This window comes from Crocodylus porosus, unplaced genomic scaffold, assembly GCF_001723895.1.
Source record: "Crocodylus porosus isolate Cpor-Errol unplaced genomic scaffold, CroPor_comp1, whole genome shotgun sequence".
NCBI lineage: Eukaryota > Metazoa > Chordata > Crocodylia > Crocodylidae > Crocodylus > Crocodylus porosus.
This window is the reverse complement of record NW_017728886.1, coordinates 83,560,381-83,579,085: the sequence shown is the minus strand read 5'-3', so window position 1 is coordinate 83,579,085 and position 18,705 is coordinate 83,560,381. Positions and strand designations below refer to the sequence as shown.

At 40.7% G+C, this 18,705-nt stretch overlaps 1 protein-coding gene across 2 annotated transcripts in view; it reads left to right on the top strand.

The window, feature by feature from the left end:
- The window catches only part of TRANK1 (tetratricopeptide repeat and ankyrin repeat containing 1), a 75,706-nt gene that overhangs the window by 32,758 nt on the left and 24,243 nt on the right, over positions 1-18,705 (top strand). For both annotated transcript variants that reach the window (XM_019538138.1, XM_019538144.1), the window contains 8 exons: positions 1,392-1,562; positions 4,426-4,587; positions 8,181-8,435; positions 10,034-10,210; positions 13,228-16,116; positions 16,721-16,920; positions 17,463-17,600; positions 18,286-18,426. In XM_019538138.1, the coding sequence (XP_019393683.1) occupies positions 1,392-1,562; positions 4,426-4,587; positions 8,181-8,435; positions 10,034-10,210; positions 13,228-16,116; positions 16,721-16,920; positions 17,463-17,600; positions 18,286-18,426 (4,133 nt within the window). The remainder of the gene's footprint in view (positions 1-1,391; positions 1,563-4,425; positions 4,588-8,180; positions 8,436-10,033; positions 10,211-13,227; positions 16,117-16,720; positions 16,921-17,462; positions 17,601-18,285; positions 18,427-18,705) is intronic.

Here is an 18,705-nt window from a genome sequence, read left to right as displayed (position 1 = left end):
GGGCACTATACTAGAGCACCAGGAGTTTTCAAAGATCCTTGATCTTATGCCTTGATGCTCTAGCAACTAGGGACACAGTGGTAGGAGGAGGAGAAGAGACAGTGATAGGAGGTTCCTACCTTCTATCACTGTCTCTTATCTACCTCCTATCAGTGTCTTGGGAAAATGAAAAGGTCATGACTAATGCTTCTTTCACTTGCTTGCTTGGCTGATCTCCTGGCTGTTCGGTGGGTGTGGCTTAAAGCAGATGTTCCCCTGTCTTGAGGTAAAGGGAGTACATATCTTCTTGGGCATATCTACGTTAGATGCTAACTGTGCAGTAGCCTAATAATACTGCATAGTAGCATGCCACTGCCCAAACAGAGCTAATACGGAACTGCACAGTATTATTAGGTAACTGCATAGCTTTGCTAAAAAGGCGTGCTCTGGTGCTACTGCACAGTAACTGTGGTTAGTCCACATTAATTTACTACTTGATTATATATGTACTAAATTTAATGCACAGTAACTACTGTGCATTAATGAATATGTTGCCTTCTAGTACACTAAAAATATTTTAGGCATGGTCTTGTTAAACTTATTAGATTTCCAAGTGTGATCTTAATTTCTCCCTGTTTGAGTCTCTGGAAAATCATTATTTTTGAATCCACCTTCATCATGGCCCTAAGACTAAGTTGCATAGAGCAGTGAGTGGGAGAGGACTCTCTAAACTATTGCACAAACTTTTTTTGGGAACTTGAAGTGTGGAATAGGCTTAGACTTGGATTCCTGGTCAACTTATTGTGGCGAGGCCTCAAAACCAAGTTGACGCTTTTGAGACTCTTTTGATTATTGTTTATTCTAAGATATGTATAGTTTCTGTTGAAAGGAGCAAAAACAATATTGTATTTAGCAAAATGGTGATAAGTTTTATTGCAAGGCTTAATAATGCTTAGATGATCTTCTCTTCCTGATATGGAATGAAACTGGTGCTTTGCTCTGTTTTCATACTTAAGAATGTGGGATATTATGAAGAATCTGTCTTTATTGTTCACCCCATAAAAGCCTTTTTTATGTAAGGCCCAACTTAATGGCTCAAGCACTGTGCTGGGACATAGGAGACCCAGGATTCAGTGTCTAGCTTGACCGCTGTCCCGCTGTATGTTCTTAGACCTTGTGCCTCAGTTTTCCTATCTGTAAAATGAGGGAAATGATGCTGTACTCTTACACATTATATGGAGATCTATGGATAAAAACCACTATATAGGAAACAGATAGTGGCAGGCATATGTAATATCGAGCTATTCATTTTTCTGTAATCAGCGTTTGAACTATGAAAATAACTCCCCTGCCCCCTCCCCATAAACAGAGGCCCATGCTTTCTCTCAGTTGCATTTCTTTTTATGGTTTAGGTCAAACAGATGATGTGCAGATGCTCCTAAATTATGGAGTGGATCCCACTATTGCAGATGGACTGTCAAGATGTGCTGTCGATATGCTGAAGAAAAATAAAAACTTCAAGGCTGTAGATATAATCAACAGTCACATAGCAAGACATCCTGCTTTCTCTACAGAATCACCAGGTATTACATAAGGCTGTTTTCATTCCCTGTTTTAAAATGGTGTTCTTTTATGAACCACAGAAGTTCTGTTTTTCATTGTGAGTGGTGATGAGTTTCATTTCTGTATCTCTCCTGTATCAGGTTTAAACTTCATGTTCTTGTATTGAAGGACATTTGTAAAAAAAACTCCTACAGTGTTTCTAATATCATGTTGTGTCATTCCCCTTCAGTGATGCTGTACTAATCTCTTGTCATCTTCACCAAAAAAAAAAAAAAAAAGTATTTGTACCACCACTTGGTTCCGTGTTCAACCTGAGTTATTTCCGCAGTCTGCGTCTTCCCACATTTCTTCCTTCTCTGGTGTTGCTTACTGTGTCTCATCACTTCTTGTCAAAAATAGACCATACTTCTGTAAATTTTACACACGTGTGTAATTTAAAGTGTCAATGTGACCACCCATATTGTTGGAAGAGCTACGTGCTTAAGTAGTTGCAAGAGCAGGTCCTTAGATTTGTATTATGCCTTTCCATTTATTATTAGGCAGCCAGTATTCTTTTGGATGGTGTAATAATAACAATCCTATTTTATGTGGACCAGAAATTGCAGTGGAATGACAGTGTGCTAGTTAGTATGTAATGGTTTTGTAAAGCTGGGGCCTTTAGGGGATTTCTTCTGTGTACATTCAACTATGTTCATGTTGCCACTGCTGTGGCTGACTACTCCCCCCCCCCGGTTAATGTTTAAAATGTACAGATGCCAGTACTATTAGGAACTGGCAGATTAAATTTCAGCTACTCTTCTCGGTGAAGAAAATTCATATCATTACTGTAGAAGCTTAGTAAAAATAGAAGCATGACCCCCTCCCCCCCCAAAGCTTATGATCTACATTTGAAACCTTTCCATAATATTTTAACTATGAAGGACTCGGGAAATAATCAGATATTTTTTTCCATTCAGTTAAGGAAACCGTTTTGACCTGCCACCTTCACCTACCCAGTAGAAAGGAGGCACTTTATTACTGGTATAATCCATATAATAACTACTTATATTCATCTTTGTGTCTTGTTCTTCTCCCATAACACATTACAACTGGAACATCAGAAGAAATAAATAATAATAAAAAAGAAAATTATTATAACCTTGCTAATGTCATTTGGCCAATTTTTTTTTTTAAATGGTGGCTACTTTGTGCTCCTCGGTTGAGATCTATTAGGGGTTCTGAAGTGAAGGTCTATGTTACAAAGGCCACATTATTTTTGTATCTTAAACTACAACCTACCACTAATTATGTCATCTAGAATATGTTGCTTACCAGTTAGAGCTCATCACTCTGTTCCTTTCCAATAGGAATAGAAAATATTTAGAAATAGGAACTTGTAGGATGCAGTATTTGGGGCCCATTGAACTAGCCTGCTCTAGTGTTTTAACCATTAAAAGGATCAAGATGCCCTGAGTTGATTCTTCCCAAATACCTTGGAATAACATGCTGCTTTGCCTGCTTTTTAGGATAGAATGCATTGACCTATTTGTTTTCATGATCATGCAAAAATGATGGTTGTCACAAAACCATCTATCTACCCCTGAGGTCCCAAATTTTCCCCATGGAACTGCCACTTGCCCCAAGGAACAGATTGAGGTTGCCCCAAGATAGCTTCCTATTCTAGTACCTCAATTCCTTTGCCCTTATGCTGGATTCTGCAGTTGCAGTGAGGGACCTGTGGTGGACCCAAGTGAGTTATGGATTTTGGGTTATGGAAGCCATATGGGTCCCCCTCTCTATGGACAGAGTGAGCCTGGAATATAATTCCCCTAGAAACAACTCTTTCCACTGTCAATCAGGAGACAAACAACAAAAGGATTTATTACATGGGTTGGAAGAATTATGCAAACAAAATGGACCATGGGTTTGAAGACAGAAAAGTGTAACAAGTACAGATTTTTACCCTTCATCTAGCTGACATCCATAGTTTCTCTGTCCTCTTTTGTCCTTGGTCTGTAATGGGCCATAGGCCTGTGGCTTTGTAATGAAAAGATCAACTTGGAATCTCTTCTGCTGAGGCTCTACTGCGGTCCCAGTCCAGCTGATGATCATGTTATCAGCCAGCTGGCTCCAGGGCTGGTTCAAGCCCAGCTGTGGTCCCCATCCAGCCAACAATTATCTGATTGGTGGGCAGCACATACCTACTGAAGCCAGTTGGGGACCCGGTGCAATCCTAACCCTGCCATATGTTCAATTTGAAGCATGATGGAAACCAGCCACAAAAATTGTGTAATTTTTTTTGTGGATGGTTTCTCTCTTTATGGTGCCACTTTTCCTGAATGTGTGGTCGAGTGACTATTTAAGATGTGAATAACAGACTAATCACACCTGTAAGTGTAATATCTGTCAGGGGCCTTTGTGTATGTAGGATTAGAGAAATAGTTGCTGCTCTACTCCTGGAATATCCTTCAGGAATACATGAAAGAGATGACTACCTTCCTTGAGTTATCTCCAGTAATCTGACTTCTCTCTTGGCATCCTAAGGGACAAAGTAAATCATTTTATTTTCATCTCACTTCGATGTAGTTTAATGTCTTGAAAGCAGCAGGCAAACTTAAATCGGGGTTAGACTTTTCTGTTTAAGAGCATTTAGCTAAAATGGAAAGCACACTGTCTTCCAACATTATTTTAATATAATATTTTGTGAACTGGCAGATAACATATTTTTGTGTTTCTTCTTAAAAAACCCCACATGTACTTTTACCCAGGTTAGCACTCTCATAGCTATTAATAGGATATATTATATAATAATATCCATACATTCTTCTTCTCTAAGGAAACCAAGCCAAAATGTAACTAAAAAGAAACCAAGAACAGATTACCAACTTTGGTAATATTTTGCAGGGCACAGTGAAAGCAAAACCTCCGCTGATAAAACAGATTGTCTTCAGGTTGCTTTTGAACAATTTCTGAAGTTCTGCAGTCCTGAAGACAAAGAGCAGCATAAAAATTTATTGCAGGAAAAAGCTGTTCAGAGCTTTCTGAAGAAACTGTCAACTGTAAAAGGTAAAATAAACAGTTTATCTCCCCCTCTCACAATTTCATATCTATGAGTCTTTTGTATTGGTGGGTAAAATGTAGGATTTTGCCCCCTGGTTTCTGTAACATGGGACAAAAATGTTTTGTACTTGTTATGTCTCGCCTTTTTAATGTTTCAAGAAAAATGCACAAGCTTCATTGGCACAAACAGCATAGGTTATATTATAGTTATATTCTTTTGTTGCAGTTTTGCCTATAAAAGAGCAAGGCTATTATTGCTTTATGCTTCTGTGCTGGGTTTGGTTTGTTTTTAATGCTGGGAAAATGCTTCTGCCTACAAATAGAATTGCTATACAGTATTTTCAAATGTAATGACTAAAAACTTATTGACTCTCTTGTCTGTATCACAAGTATATTAATGTAACTATGACTCCAAATATTAGTGTATTTTTCTGACACCTTGTTACTAGTATAAATGCTATCCATCAAAGTTTTATTTGGCAGTTTTTTGAATATACCGAATACAGTGTGTTTGATTTTTTTCCACCCCCTATTATATTAAATATTTAACTTAAATAGGCCTTTCAGCTTTCCAAGATTTTATTTTTATTCTGCCAATTCTAGCATATAGACTTTAGGGAGATGTAGGCCTTGAATGCAAAGCTGCAGAAAGACTTCTTATCCTTGTGATAAGCAGCTTTTTCACAAGCAGGGGTTTCCTGTACTTAATGCTGTTTTGCTAGTGTTATTTCACTATAATGCTCGTTTCACATTGATACCTGATTCCACTTAGTGCTCAGTGAGTTTTCTTATAATGGTCATGGTGGCCATCTTGGTTTGTCAAAAACTTTCAATTTTGCTTAACGCTATTTCTGCTTAACGCTCAGTTTTTTGGGAACCAATTAAGAGCTGTAAACAGGAGTTGCCTGTATGCCTAAGGTGCATATCATGTGTTTTGTTCTTCACAGGCAACTTCAACAAGAAAGCAACATATGACTTTACATTTTATTTCAATGCTGGGTATATTGACTTAAGCATTAAAGTAGCATTTTCAAGTAGAAATAACTGCTTCTCAGCACTGCACTGCAACACTGGTTCTATAATATTAAGTAACTTCCTCCAGTTTGAACATTGAACAGCAATCATTTTCTGTTTCCAGTCATTTCTGTTATCAGGAAAACTTCTCAAATCAGAGAGAGAGAGAGAAAAAACAAATCCAATGAAATTTATGTATTTTTTTTTAAAATATAGTTTTATTGTATTTTTTTCTGGTCTTCCGCTTTCCCTTTTATTTTTGCTTCTTCCCCTTTACCTCCCTTTCTCCCCACCCCTTTCTACAGATGATGTAGTAGTGTGCTGGAAGTGTGCGAGGGAGGGATGTTCAGACTAAAAGAGAAATGTGGGGACATGAGTAGCACAACATTTCTGCTGATGTCTAACTGTAAACTCCTAAAATGTGTTGAAATATATTAATATGAACATGAAATCCTGTAAGGAAGTTTTGATTAAGAGGGCTGTGGTCAGAAAAGTTTAAGTATTGTTGCTCTGTTGTCTGTCACCTTTTAGCATTTACTCTCTTCTGTCACTCAGGCCTTCAGGGTACTGGTCCTTTCATTTTTATAGATACTGGATTATTATTTTTTTAATAGGGAATCTAGTTGATATCAATCTGGGATTGTGTTCTCTTTCAAATTCCAGAAATGGCCTGGAGTAATAAAGTTTGTGGATAGATTCAAGTCAGGCTTTTCTCTGAAAAGAGACTGCATGAATGTTGTCTTACACCCCCCACCCTCCAGTATATTGCAGGATATTAAGACTTCCATGACAAAAATAAGTGTATATTTCTTTAATCTTTGGCTAGAATTGCAGAGCCAACACAGCTGAAAAAAAGGCTGAGATGTATTTTGCACCCATCTCTTTCATAAAGAAGTTCGGCTTTCAGAGATGGCTGCAGTGATGAGAAAAACAGTGGGTTGCTTGGATGAAATAGAGTAAATACTCTGCAGGCCAAATTCTATTTCTAGTGCTGGTGCCTAGGGTATAAAGCACACACCTAAGGGTTTTTGTGTTTTGCACCCCCCACACTTCACATCTGCTATTGAGCTTTCTGAGCTGGCAGTCAGTTAAAGTCCTATCTTTGCTTGTATAAACTCAGCAAATTTGATTTTGCGGTTTGAGAGATGACAAGCCTGGAATCATGTGCTACTATTTTGTTTGGAATTGCTCTTCAGGGGAAAACTATTAAAATACAAATCCCCAATTTGGGCTCTGGATGAGTAACTAGTACAGCTTGTTGACCAGATATGTGGAAAGAGTGATGGTTCCTACCCAGCTGAGAGCAGTGGGAAGTCAAGGCTATGCATGCTGCAGTGACTATTCCTGACTTGCCTACAGCGTGCACCTAATCACTGCTACCCATGGGGTTTGTGTAGTGTGACCTGCACTTCTAAGGTGTGCACACGCAGGCAGGTTGCACCCCCATTCTATCATTTCAACAAGCCTGTACTAAAAAAAGTTGAATTGCTTTAGTACAGTCACACTTTCTTGTGGGAGAAGCTGGGAATCCAGTAGCAGAGAGAATGTCATAAGCACAGGGAGGTGATGATGCAGTTCCAGAGGAATGTAGCAGTTGAAGCTGAGCAGTGAAAATAAGAAAATGTGGCTCTTTTATTCTTGTGAATTTTTAGTAATTTTGATATGGATCTCAGATTCTGCACTTGTGAGACCTGAGGTCCTTTAAGCAGCCTAGGGCATTCAGTAGCACCACGGGCTTGTCAGCAGTGCTTTACGAATGTGCTTCAACTCTTTTTTTTTTTTTTTTAAGAGAATTTGTGTTCACTGTTTATATGAAGTATTCTCTGTTCCTCATCTCCCTTCTCCCAAAAGTGGGGGAACAGGGAAGTAAGTGAACAGGTATGTTAAGCCCTCTTGTTTTTTGTGAGAAGGTTTTGAATCTGATTGTAAATTAAGGACATTCCAGGGTTTTTGTTTAATTGGGGGGTTTTTTTTACCTTTTTTCAGCCTCCCTTAGCTGTTTGCCTAAAGACGATGAATGGGTGAATACATTCCTTGGTATAGTTTACCTTGATTTGATTATATATACTAGTGTAATTACATCAAGATCAGGAACAGACAGAGGATCAGGTGTCCCAGCACAGGTGGCTATGTATCACTGGCCTCATCACTACATAATAGCCTGTTTGCCATCATGGAATAAATACAGATTGATGGCACAAGCCAATGTAACTTACACCAGTATAGGTTTACTTTGATTCTTTTCAGGGAATCGGGTGTAATCCAGGAGGGAATTCTCCATCCGGTTGGGTGAAGTAACTCTAGTATAGAGCTTTGCATCATCTTAGTGCTACTTTTTTACAATGGTTTAATGCTGATTACAGCATTACAAATGTGTCATCTGTCCAGGTCCTAAGGTAGCATTGATTTCTTTTACTGATTTTTGTTTATATGCATGCTTTCTATGCTATTGGATGCAGAACACTAATGCTAACTTGAAGTTTATATATACTTTGAATGGTTAATAATTCTGGAATTGGTTTACACTGGTCAATATTATATTGATACCTTGATTTTTATTTTGGTTTTCCTTTGCTTCCTTGTAGAAATTCCTGAAGACATGGTTTGTGACATCCACCATGCTTGTGCTACCAACTTCATAAAGCTCTTGTTAGAAAAGCAAATGTGGCATGAAGTTTTGCTATTGCTAACAGGGAAAGCCAATGGGAAAATGTCCCCAGGAGGTGGACTCATCAAAAATTGTGATCTTTCCGACATCGACATTGGCAGCATTATCAAACAGCTTGACAGAGCGGATAAGCGACGAGTACATCTCATAAGATGCCTTATAGAAAGAGGAGGTGAAAACTCACGGATATTAAACTGTCTTAGATGTAAAACTTTGGCTTGTTGACAGTACAAATACTACGTTGATTCTCATGCCCTTGTATGAATGCAATAGCTGTATATAAAAGGCTTGATTCTAGAGCATAATGTTTGTGTCAAAATGGATAGAGCTTGCCTGTAGGGTAAGCTAATATTCAGCGTGAGTAGGGGAGCAGAATCTCCAGTGAAATGGCTTTGTGGAGGAAATAGCAAAATGCTGTTTTCACTTGGATAAGGAGAGCTGTGAAAAGCTTATGTATGTTGTTCTAAATGTAAATGGGCACAATTAGCCTCATTTAGGATGCCCATGGATTATTTCATGAAGGTTTTCCATTGCTTTATATAGGGTGATAGGTGATTACCAGTAAACATGAAAACAAGGTCTCTTCTCCAAGAAGCTGTCAGGATCAGTAGATAAAATAGGGTGGAATAGTGCCTTGTGGGTCCCCCTGTGGAGTGGAGGGACCATTGCCATTTGTGATTCCAAAGTGGGGAATAACTGGGGAGTGACTGGTAAGGCTGTAGTAGTGCAGACAAGGACTTGGGCGTTATGGTGGACCATGAGCTGAATATCAGCCAACAGTGTGCTCTTATTGCAAAAGAAAAAGATAAGCCACCAGCATACTGGGTTGTATTGACAAGAGTGTCTCTTCCAAATCAAGAAAAATGATTTTTCCACTCTATCCAGCACTGGTGAGGCCTCACCTAGAGTACTGTGTCCGCTTTCGGCCCCATGCTTCAAGAAAAATATGCATAGATTGCAGAGAGTCCAGCAGTGGGCATCAAAATAATTAGAGGTCTGGGAAGCAAGACTTGAGGAGAGGCTGAACAAGCTAGGATTCTTTAGTCTGGAGAAGAGAAGACTGAAAGAGAATTTTTAATAACAGTCTTTGAATACCTGGAGGGCAATTGAAGAGAGGATGGAGATGGCCTTTGCTGTGTAGTCTCAGCTACAAGTAAATGGAAATATGCTGGTTTAACTGTAGTTTCATGCAAGTCAGAAGCACAGAAGAAGTTCCATTCTTTTTATTATTTTTAATGCTCTACTCCTGCACTTTTTTTGATGGGGGAAAGTTGAAAGAATTGTTGGGCTTCAGATTATCTAAGGAAAAATCTTTTCTTTTATTTTCCCCCCTTGATACAGTTTCAAAGAGAGGTTGATATGCAGTTACTACCATTACCTTAATAATATTCAGAGATGGATGCATATAATGAAACTAAACCTATGCTTTTTAACTATTAACCACTCGGTATCTGAAGCTGATGTCCTTTCCTTTTTGCAGCCTTTATAATTATGGTGACCATACTACTTTTAAGGAAGTCGGTGGCACTGCTGCGGGCAGCAGCACTCTACAATGATGCCCACCCACCTGCTTGCCTGGTGCACCATGCCACTCCACCTCCTTGCCAAACAATGCCTCATGCCCCTCTGTTTTAATTTTTACTAATTGGCTGGGACTGGCTTACGAAACCCAGGACTGTCTTGGCCAAAGTGGGACATATGCACACCCTGTTTATAGTATATAGACCTATGTGTCTGATTTAACATAAATATTCTTTTCTGTTTCACCAGCTTCACCTGAGGGGCTTGGAACCATCCAGGAAAAACCACTGACAATGTGCTTGAAAAATGCTGATTTTGAATTGGCTTATTTGGTTCTGAGCAGTGGCGCAGATTCTCAGAGTGTTTCCATTGCAGAAGGTGATACTCCTTTACATGCTGCAATCTCCATCTGTTTAGACAAAAAAGGTAAGACTTCTAATGTCCATGAGACCATTGACTTTGGGAAGAAGCTGTAGTCCTACCTGTATATCTGAAAAATAAGCCACTAAATAGGAACCAATAAAACGTTAGGAATAGGAGGAGGAAAAGAAATGTTAAAAACTGGAGCATGGCTTCTGACTTTGGGGAAAATGTTAGGGCTAACGTTGAAGTATTTTTACTGGATTTTTTTCTCCCTCCAAACCTTTACCTTGTAAGAACATAAATGCCATACTGAGTCAGTGCATTCAGCCTTGTATCCTCTACCCACTAGCTGACAGGTGTGGATGCTTTATAGGGAGAGCATTGGAGTGGATAGATCTAGAGTGATCGATCCCCTGTTAATTACTTTCCATGAGATCCACTGTTATTGTTTTAGAGATGCCGAAAGAAACTAGGGCTGTCAAACTTAAAAAATGTTATTGTGATTAGTTGCGCAATTAAAAAAAATTAGTAGCAATTACTTACAATTTTAATTGCACAGCGAAAAATTCAAAATTATGCAGGTACTGTGTATGGCTGGGGGTGAATTTTTATGGTGCTGTGAGCTGTGTGTGTGGGGAGGGTTTGGAGCCAAGGGAGGGGAGTTGCCCGCAGGGGAGTCTGGACCCCGGGGAGGGGGATCCCCCACATGCCCTGGTAGGATGCCCAGTCTAAATGGGGTCTCCACAAAGCTGCCCCAGGCCTGGGGCATGCCCCCCGCCTGAGCATGGCCCCGGCAGTGGTGGGCTCACTCTGCCTTTTGTCCCATGAGTGGCGGCTATGGACAGCCTGGGCAAGGGACAGGTGCTGCAGCTGGAGCTCACACTTCCCCGCTTATTTGTCCCAGGAGGTCTTGCCCTGTCCCAGGGCCAACAATGCCAGGCAGCACTGCCGCAGCCCAATGCTGCCTTCCCCAAACCTCCTGCACTGCCAACCCAGCTGCTTGGGGCCCTAGATGGGGGTTGTGGGTGCATGGGTATGCCCCCTCTTCCTGTTGCAGCTGCTTGGAGTCCACGTCCTGCCGAGACCCGCCTGGAGCCGCTATTGCGAGGCTGTCTGGTACCCTTGGGCCCCATGGCTTGGGCTCAGGGCCGGTCAGGACCACCTGGGAGCTCCAGCATGAGTGCCTCTGGGCCTGTGGGTCCCCATGCATCGCTAGTCCAGGCCCCTGGGGAGTGGAGGCAATGGTGGCCCTGAGCCCTCGTGGAGGCAGCTGCTTCTGGTGGGTGGGGGAAGGATTCCTGTGGAGCCATCTCCTGTGCCTCCAGCCCCAGCCTAGTCCTACCGGAGCTCAAGCCACTCCCAGCGCCACCACTGCCGCAGTGCCGGCCAGAGCTGCTGTTCTCTGTATGCCTCCCGGGCTCCTGCCAGGACCTGCATGAAGCCATTGGACCTGCCGGGTCTCAGCAGGAGCCCAGGTGGCACGGAAGAGAGTGCCAGCTCTGTCCGGCTTAGCAATGGTGGTGGCACTGGGAGTGGCTTGGGCTCTGGCAGCAATGGGCTGGGGCTGGGTGTGTGGTGCAGCATAGGGTGGGGGCTGTGGGAGGTGGCTTCACAGGAATCCTGCCCCTGCCCGCTGGCAGCAGCTACCTCCACTGGGGGCAGGGCACAGGGCTGTGCGGGGCCCTGACTGGGGGATGCGCAGGGGCCTGTGGACTTGGAGGTGGTTCTTGCTGGAGCTCCCAGACAATCCCAACCCATCTCAAGCTCGAGTGGTGGGGCCCAAGAGTGCCAGACTAGCCCAGCCACAGCTCAGTGCCACTGTCCCTGAACCCCCAGTGTTGCTTAGGGCCTTGGGTGAGTCTTGTGGGCGTACCTCCCTCTTACCCCCTTTCTGCTGCAGCTTACCGGAGCTCCTCTTTGCTGCCACCGCTGCCCAACTGGGCGGTCTGGAGGCATTGGTGACAGCAGCAGGGTAGAGCAGCCCAGGTGCAGGCTCAAAACCATGTGTGAAATTAGCGCATGAAAAAAATAAATGAGTTAAAAAAATTAATGCATTAATTGGTTCTTGCCTTAATTGCGCACATTAACTGCAATTTAATTGACAGTCCTAAAAGAAACCTCTTCAATAGTTCTGTTCGACAGCTATTAATAGATCTGTTCATGAATTAGTGTAGTCCTTTTATGAACCTGGCTACACTACCTGCCTCTGCCACCTCCTGTGGTAATGAATTCCACAAGTTAACTATGTGTTGCATAAAAAAGCAAGGTCCCTTCTAGCTCTACTTTTCTTAGGATCCTAAGTATAGTGTTAGTAACTTCAACAGGAGCTTTGCCTGAGCGAGGGCAAAAGAAAAACAGGGTTTTGCTTCAGCTGGCCTTAGTATGAGGTAAAGAACAGTGGTAAACTTCTATTTATTAAAGGCTTTTCAGTTGTTTGGCTTTTTTTTAAAATCAGGTGGAAATTTTTAATTTAATCAGTTTAAATGTAATGCTGAGCCAGTTGTTTACAATTTACAGAAATAAATATGTGTATGCTCAGCTGACTATCTGTTACACCTGCTCAGAAAGACAAGTAAGTAACTTTTTCTGCTGAAGATAAGGATGGCTGAGGAGGTATCACCTTTGTAAATATGAATGAAATTGCTCCAGTGTAATAGTGACCAAAATCTACCAACATTAAACCTCTGGCTGGTGATGTGATTTTTGGTCAGTATGTAGTTGAAAGGCATCTGCAAAAAATCACACTAGTGTTTTTATTGGCTATTGTGTAAGGAAAATGTTAATTGAGGAAGCACAAAGACTCGTGCCTTATTTTCCGCAAAAGTTGGGAGAAGGAAACACCTGGGTTGTAGTTGTGGTGGCTGAATGTAACAAGCAGCATACTGCCTCTGTTCTGTCTTGTCTTTTTTCTGTTTAAAGAGTAAACATCACTTGCTTGGCCTATCAAGCACTGCATTGAATGCGTTTTTAAAGTTACTTATGTTTGGTTAATAGTAGCACAGAGATTGGAAATATAACTGTTTCTGACTCTTGGGAGAACGTGAATTAAAGTTGGTGATTTTGGTGTCTATTTTTTTCAGATGAGATTGGTTTATGCTTCCTCAACTATCTACTAGACTGCTACGGTTCAGATCCATCCACTTTTCCACACCTTAATCCAAACATCCAAGACAAAGATGGAAATACAGTGATGCATATTATTTTTCAGAAAGTTTTGACAAAGCAGGTTAAGAAAATAATAGCTTTGTTAGCAAAGTTTGATATCAATTTGAACTTAAAAAATAAATTAGGAAAAAATGCAAGGCACAGAATAAAAAAAACTAACCCCATGCTATGTGCCTGGAATACAGCTTTATTGGAGAAGAAAAGGCATCGACAAGACACAGGAGGGCAACCAGCTAAAATGCCTAAACCCAATCCTGTCTATAATACATCACAGTCAAAAAACACAGCACATTCTTTATCTGCATCTTCAAGAGCATCGTCACCTAGCATCAACTCATGTGATGGTTTAGAAAAAACAACTTCAAGTACTAATGGTTGTGAAGAGATAGGTGGTACTCAGCTAAAGCAAGAAACTGGAGTAACTAAGCTCTTAACTCTAAGAGATCATCTAGGGCAAGCAATCTCAGATTTAATACAGAAACTTGAATTGGGTGACACCCCAGCCCAGGAAAATTCTCAAATAAAGCCATCTTCCATACTAACTGCTGAAGGGAAAAACATTGAGCCCCCACAAATCTGTGGAAGTGAGAGACTATCTCAGTATGAAGGAGAAAGTGTTCACTTGGATGAAGAAGGTACAGAGAAGGAGCACGATAAATCTGCTTTACAGCTGCTTCCTGGAGAAGAACAAGAAATAACAGAAGATAATGGGCAGATCCAGGACATTGAGATGTACATTCAGGACTTTGATAATATGACCTGGGAAATAGAGTGTACTTCTGAAATGCTGAAGATGTTAGGCAGCAAAGCTGTACCTCCTTATTTGAAAAAGAAAATTATAATGGTAATTCAGCAGCTTGGAAATGGAGAATGGACGCAGAGCCTTCAAAAGCCACTAAAACATTTGCAAGCCGATATTCGGCTTTATGAAGCAAAGCTGAACAAGGGGGCAAGGATCCTATGGGAACTTGCAATAGACTTTTCTCCCCGTTGCAGTGAAGTTCCAGAAAAGATTATAGAAATGGAACAGTCAAAACATCCTCTAGAGGAATCTGGGAGAATTTACACTGAAATCATAAGGATATGGGACATTGTTCTTGATCATTGCAAACTTGACCATGCTATAAAAACAATATGTATTGCATACAATCGTGGCTTGTCTTGCATCTTGAGGAAGAAGCTCAAGGGTATAAGTAAATCCCAGCAGTCCTCTAACATGAAAGGACAAAAGCGGTTTCCTCGTTGTTATGTTGAAGACACTGAGGCAGAAAAATCAAAAGACCCTGTCATACCTGAATATTTCCCTCCAGCCAGCGCAGTGGAAACAGAATACAATATAATGAAATTTCACAGCTTCAGTACTAACATGGCCCTTAATATCTTAAATGATATGACTTCTGCTGTTGAATACCCTTTCAGAGTCGGTGAGTTGGAGTATGCAGTGATTGACCTCAATCCCAAACCTATGGAACCAATAATCTTAATTGGACGGAGCGGAACAGGAAAGACTACTTGTTGCTTATACAGGCTTTGGAAGAAATTTCATTCTTATTGGGAAAGAGCTTCTATAGCAGAAGCCCCTCTGTTGGTTAGACAAAAGTGGCAGAGGCGAAAGTTTGAATCTGAAGAAGAAAACATGGGAGAGGAAGATGAGGATGAGGAGGAAGACCGAGAAGTAGATGATGACTCTGAGTCAGTTGAGATGAAAACTGTGGAGAGCCTAGCTGATGAACAAGACAATGAAGACAGTCATTATTCTACAGAGAGCAATTGTGAAGTGGAGGAAGAACAAGGCATTGAAGAATTAGACAAACTCGAACACTTGCATCAGATTTTTGTTACAAAAAATCATGTTCTTTGCCAAGAAGTTCAGAGGAATTTTGTTGAACTTAGTAAATCTTCCAAAGTAACTATTCATTTCAAGCCACCTGAGCCAAGTACTTACAAGCTACAAGAGCTTAAAGATGAAAATTTTCCACTATTTGTTACTTCAAAGCAATTGTTGTTGTTACTGGATGCATCCATGCCTAACCCATTTTTTCTTAGGAATGAGGATGGAAGTCTGAAAAGAACAATTGTTGGCTGGTCCACTCAGGAAGATTTAATCATACCAAATTGGCAAGAGGAAGATGAAGATGGTCATGTTGAAGGAGAATATGTTGAGGATGAAAAGGGTGTGGAAACTCAAACAAGAGAAAAAGATCCTCGAGTCTTTGTGACTTACGATGTGTTTGCTAATGAAATATGGCCAAAAATGGTTAAAGGCAAAACTTCCTATAATCCTGCCTTGGTGTGGAAAGAAATAAAATCTTTTTTGAAAGGGTCTTTTGAAGCACTAAGTTGCTCTCAAGGTAAACTTACTGAAGAAGAATATAAAAAGCTGGGGCGGAAGAGGGCCCCAAACTTCAAGGAAGACCGGAGTGAAATCTATCATCTCTTTTGTCTTTACCAGCAAATAAGATCGCAGAGAGGTTACTTTGATGAAGAAGATGTCCTGTATAATTTATCTCAAAGACTTTCTAAGCTTGAGGAGCTACCGTGGTCCATCCACGAGCTTTATGGTGATGAAATTCAGGACTTCACTCAAGCCGAGCTAGCAGTGTTAATGAAATGCACAAACAACCCTAATGCAATGTTCCTGACTGGTGACACAGCACAGAGCATAATGAAAGGAGTTTCTTTCCGTTTTAGTGACCTGAGGTCGCTGTTTCACTATGCCAGCAAGAACTTGGTGGACATGAGACAGTGTGTAAGAAAACCAAAAAGGATATATCAGTTGTATCAGAACTACAGATCTCATTCAGGTAGAGTACCAAAATGTATTTTAAGGCCACTTCAAAAGTGGCTTAGTGATTTAGATGCTTGGGTGCCCAACATGAGACACATATTTTAAAGGACCCTGATTTTCAGAAGCCAGATACTCGTATCTTCTGAAAACTAGACCTTTTCAGGTGCCTTGGGTTGGGCATCCTCTACGAAAATCTTGTCGTCATTGAATATTTTGCTTTGACTTAGAATGACTCCTTTTTTTTTTTCTCTCTCTTTTTTAAAAAAAAGGGGGATTTATGCCTGAAACTTGTTCCTTCATCAACTTCCCTAAAATTCTGTATTCTAAGGAACAGTGATCCTGCGTCTGTTTTTGCTTTTTGTTTTATTTGTTCTTGGCCTTCACTCTTGATGGAGAAAGCAGTTTTTTAAGTCTTTGTAACCTACATTCTAATATCTGCTGGCCTAGTAGTCAGAGGTGCTCCAAATGACGTCTAAAGTATCCTAAAATACATTTATAAGGCTGCCTTCACCCCCTAATGGTAACTTTTTGCCAGGCATTTTTTGATTCAGCAGCTTGAACAATTTTTAAAATATTTTTGTGTGTGATCGATTTGTAAAGCATGTTCTTATTCCTTGCAGGAATTCTGCGTCTGGCCTCTGGGGTGGTTGACTTGCTTCAGTACTATTTCCCAGAATCTTTTGATCGTCTTCCTAGGGACTCTGGCCTCTTTGATGGTCCTAAGCCTACTGTCTTAGAGTCTTGCAGTGTTAGCGACCTGGCAATCTTACTGAGAGGCAACAAAAGGAAAACTCAACCAATTGAATTTGGAGCCCATCAGGTTTGCTTTTTCTAGGTATATTAGACTGGGGGGTGTCTCCTGGAAATACCATGCTTCATAGATAGTTTTAGGTTTGTAGCTGAATGTATCACCCCTGACTGACTGCAGCTTTCTTCTGTTGTTTTTTATGGCCCCGGGTAAGTCTTACTATACAAACTAAAAATCTTTCTTATTTATGCCTCCAAGCCTTTTAAAAAACATGGCATTTTTTACTCCTTTCTTGCCATTTTAGTCTTAGTTCTTGATTCTGACTCGCTCTTCTGTTCCACCAATCCTTTCTCTTACCATTTTGTGGCACACTACTGTTGTGTTGCTTTTAATAGTCAGAAGCCAGGTTAGCAAGCTGTTTTCTGGAATGGGATGAAATAGCCATGGAGCTAGCCTAGTTTAATCTGCATTTAAAATCTACTATGGCCTGCTTCTTAAGTAACATTTGTGTTGAGGTATCTAACTTGTATGTTTTCCCCGTGCAGGAATATTTTGTCTCTTTTTAATATTGAAAGTCTCATGTTCTTTTACCAGTGCATTTTATGTTATGGCAGGTAATATTGGTGGTAAATGAAATGGCAAAGGAGAAGATTCCAGAGGAACTTGGTTTGGCTCTTGTGCTAACAGTTTATGAAGCAAAGGGGTTGGAATTTGATGATGTCCTCCTTTACAACTTTTTCACTGATTCGGAGGTACTGTTTTGCTCAGTCTTTTTTTATACGATTTCTATCTTTAATTTTTGGTCTAATATTGGACTGACTGACCGTTCAGCTGAGGAAAGATATATTGTTCCTTATGGAAACAATCATTTCTACTGCCAAGTGAGACTCAAGACTCGCTGGCTAGTGCAGTCATCCAGTGTTTCCTTGCTGCTCCTGAGTGGTGTAGTGCATGCTTTATTTTTCTCGCTTTTAATTTTTGCATACAATATGAGCTGTAATGAACCAGTATCATAGGCTAGAACCTGATACATTGTAGATTTACACTTTGAATAGTAGGTCTGCCAATATACATTGGTCTGGGAGAACTTTCCTCCTCTCATTTTTTTTTTCCCAACTGTTGTAAATCAGGAGTCATTCGATTGACTTAAGCAGTAAATAATGAAGTTGACTCATACTCCTGATCTTTGGCATCCATAAGTCAAATTCTGCATTTCCTCTAACAAAGGGAGCAGCTATTTGTTGTTGTTGCTTTTTTTTCATCCTGGCTCTCATCCTAAATCTCATCCCAAGGGGAGCTTGCAGAATTTGGAACTTGAGAGTAGCTTCCAAGTGGTGTGTAGGAAGAGAAGTTACTTCATTTGTGTACATACAAGTATATGGGCGCTGATTAAGAAGGTGATAGAGCTAACTTCAATTATTTGTTTTTCAAAATTAGGCTTACAAAGAGTGGAAAATCATTTCTTCTTTTACTCCTCCTCCTGTACCAGAAGAAAGCAAGCCAGTGATTGAAACAACATTAGAGCAAAATGCTGCTACTCAAAATGGGCCTCTTTCATTTAATGCAGAAATGTACAAGGTGATATATTTTGATTCTTCAATAATGCATCTGTTAGAGATAGGAAATGCACAGGAAGATTTAAATGATAAATCTGGAAGATTTAAATGATCCAGGCTGATCTGGACGGGCTCAGCAAATGGGCGGAGGAGAACCTGATGGTGTTTAACACTGAAAAATGCAAGGTTCTCCACCTTGGGAGGAAAAACCTGCAGCTTCCTTATAGGCTCGGCAGTGCTACGTTGAATAGCACTACAGAAGAAAGAGACTTGGGGGTCATCATTGACCACAAGATGAACA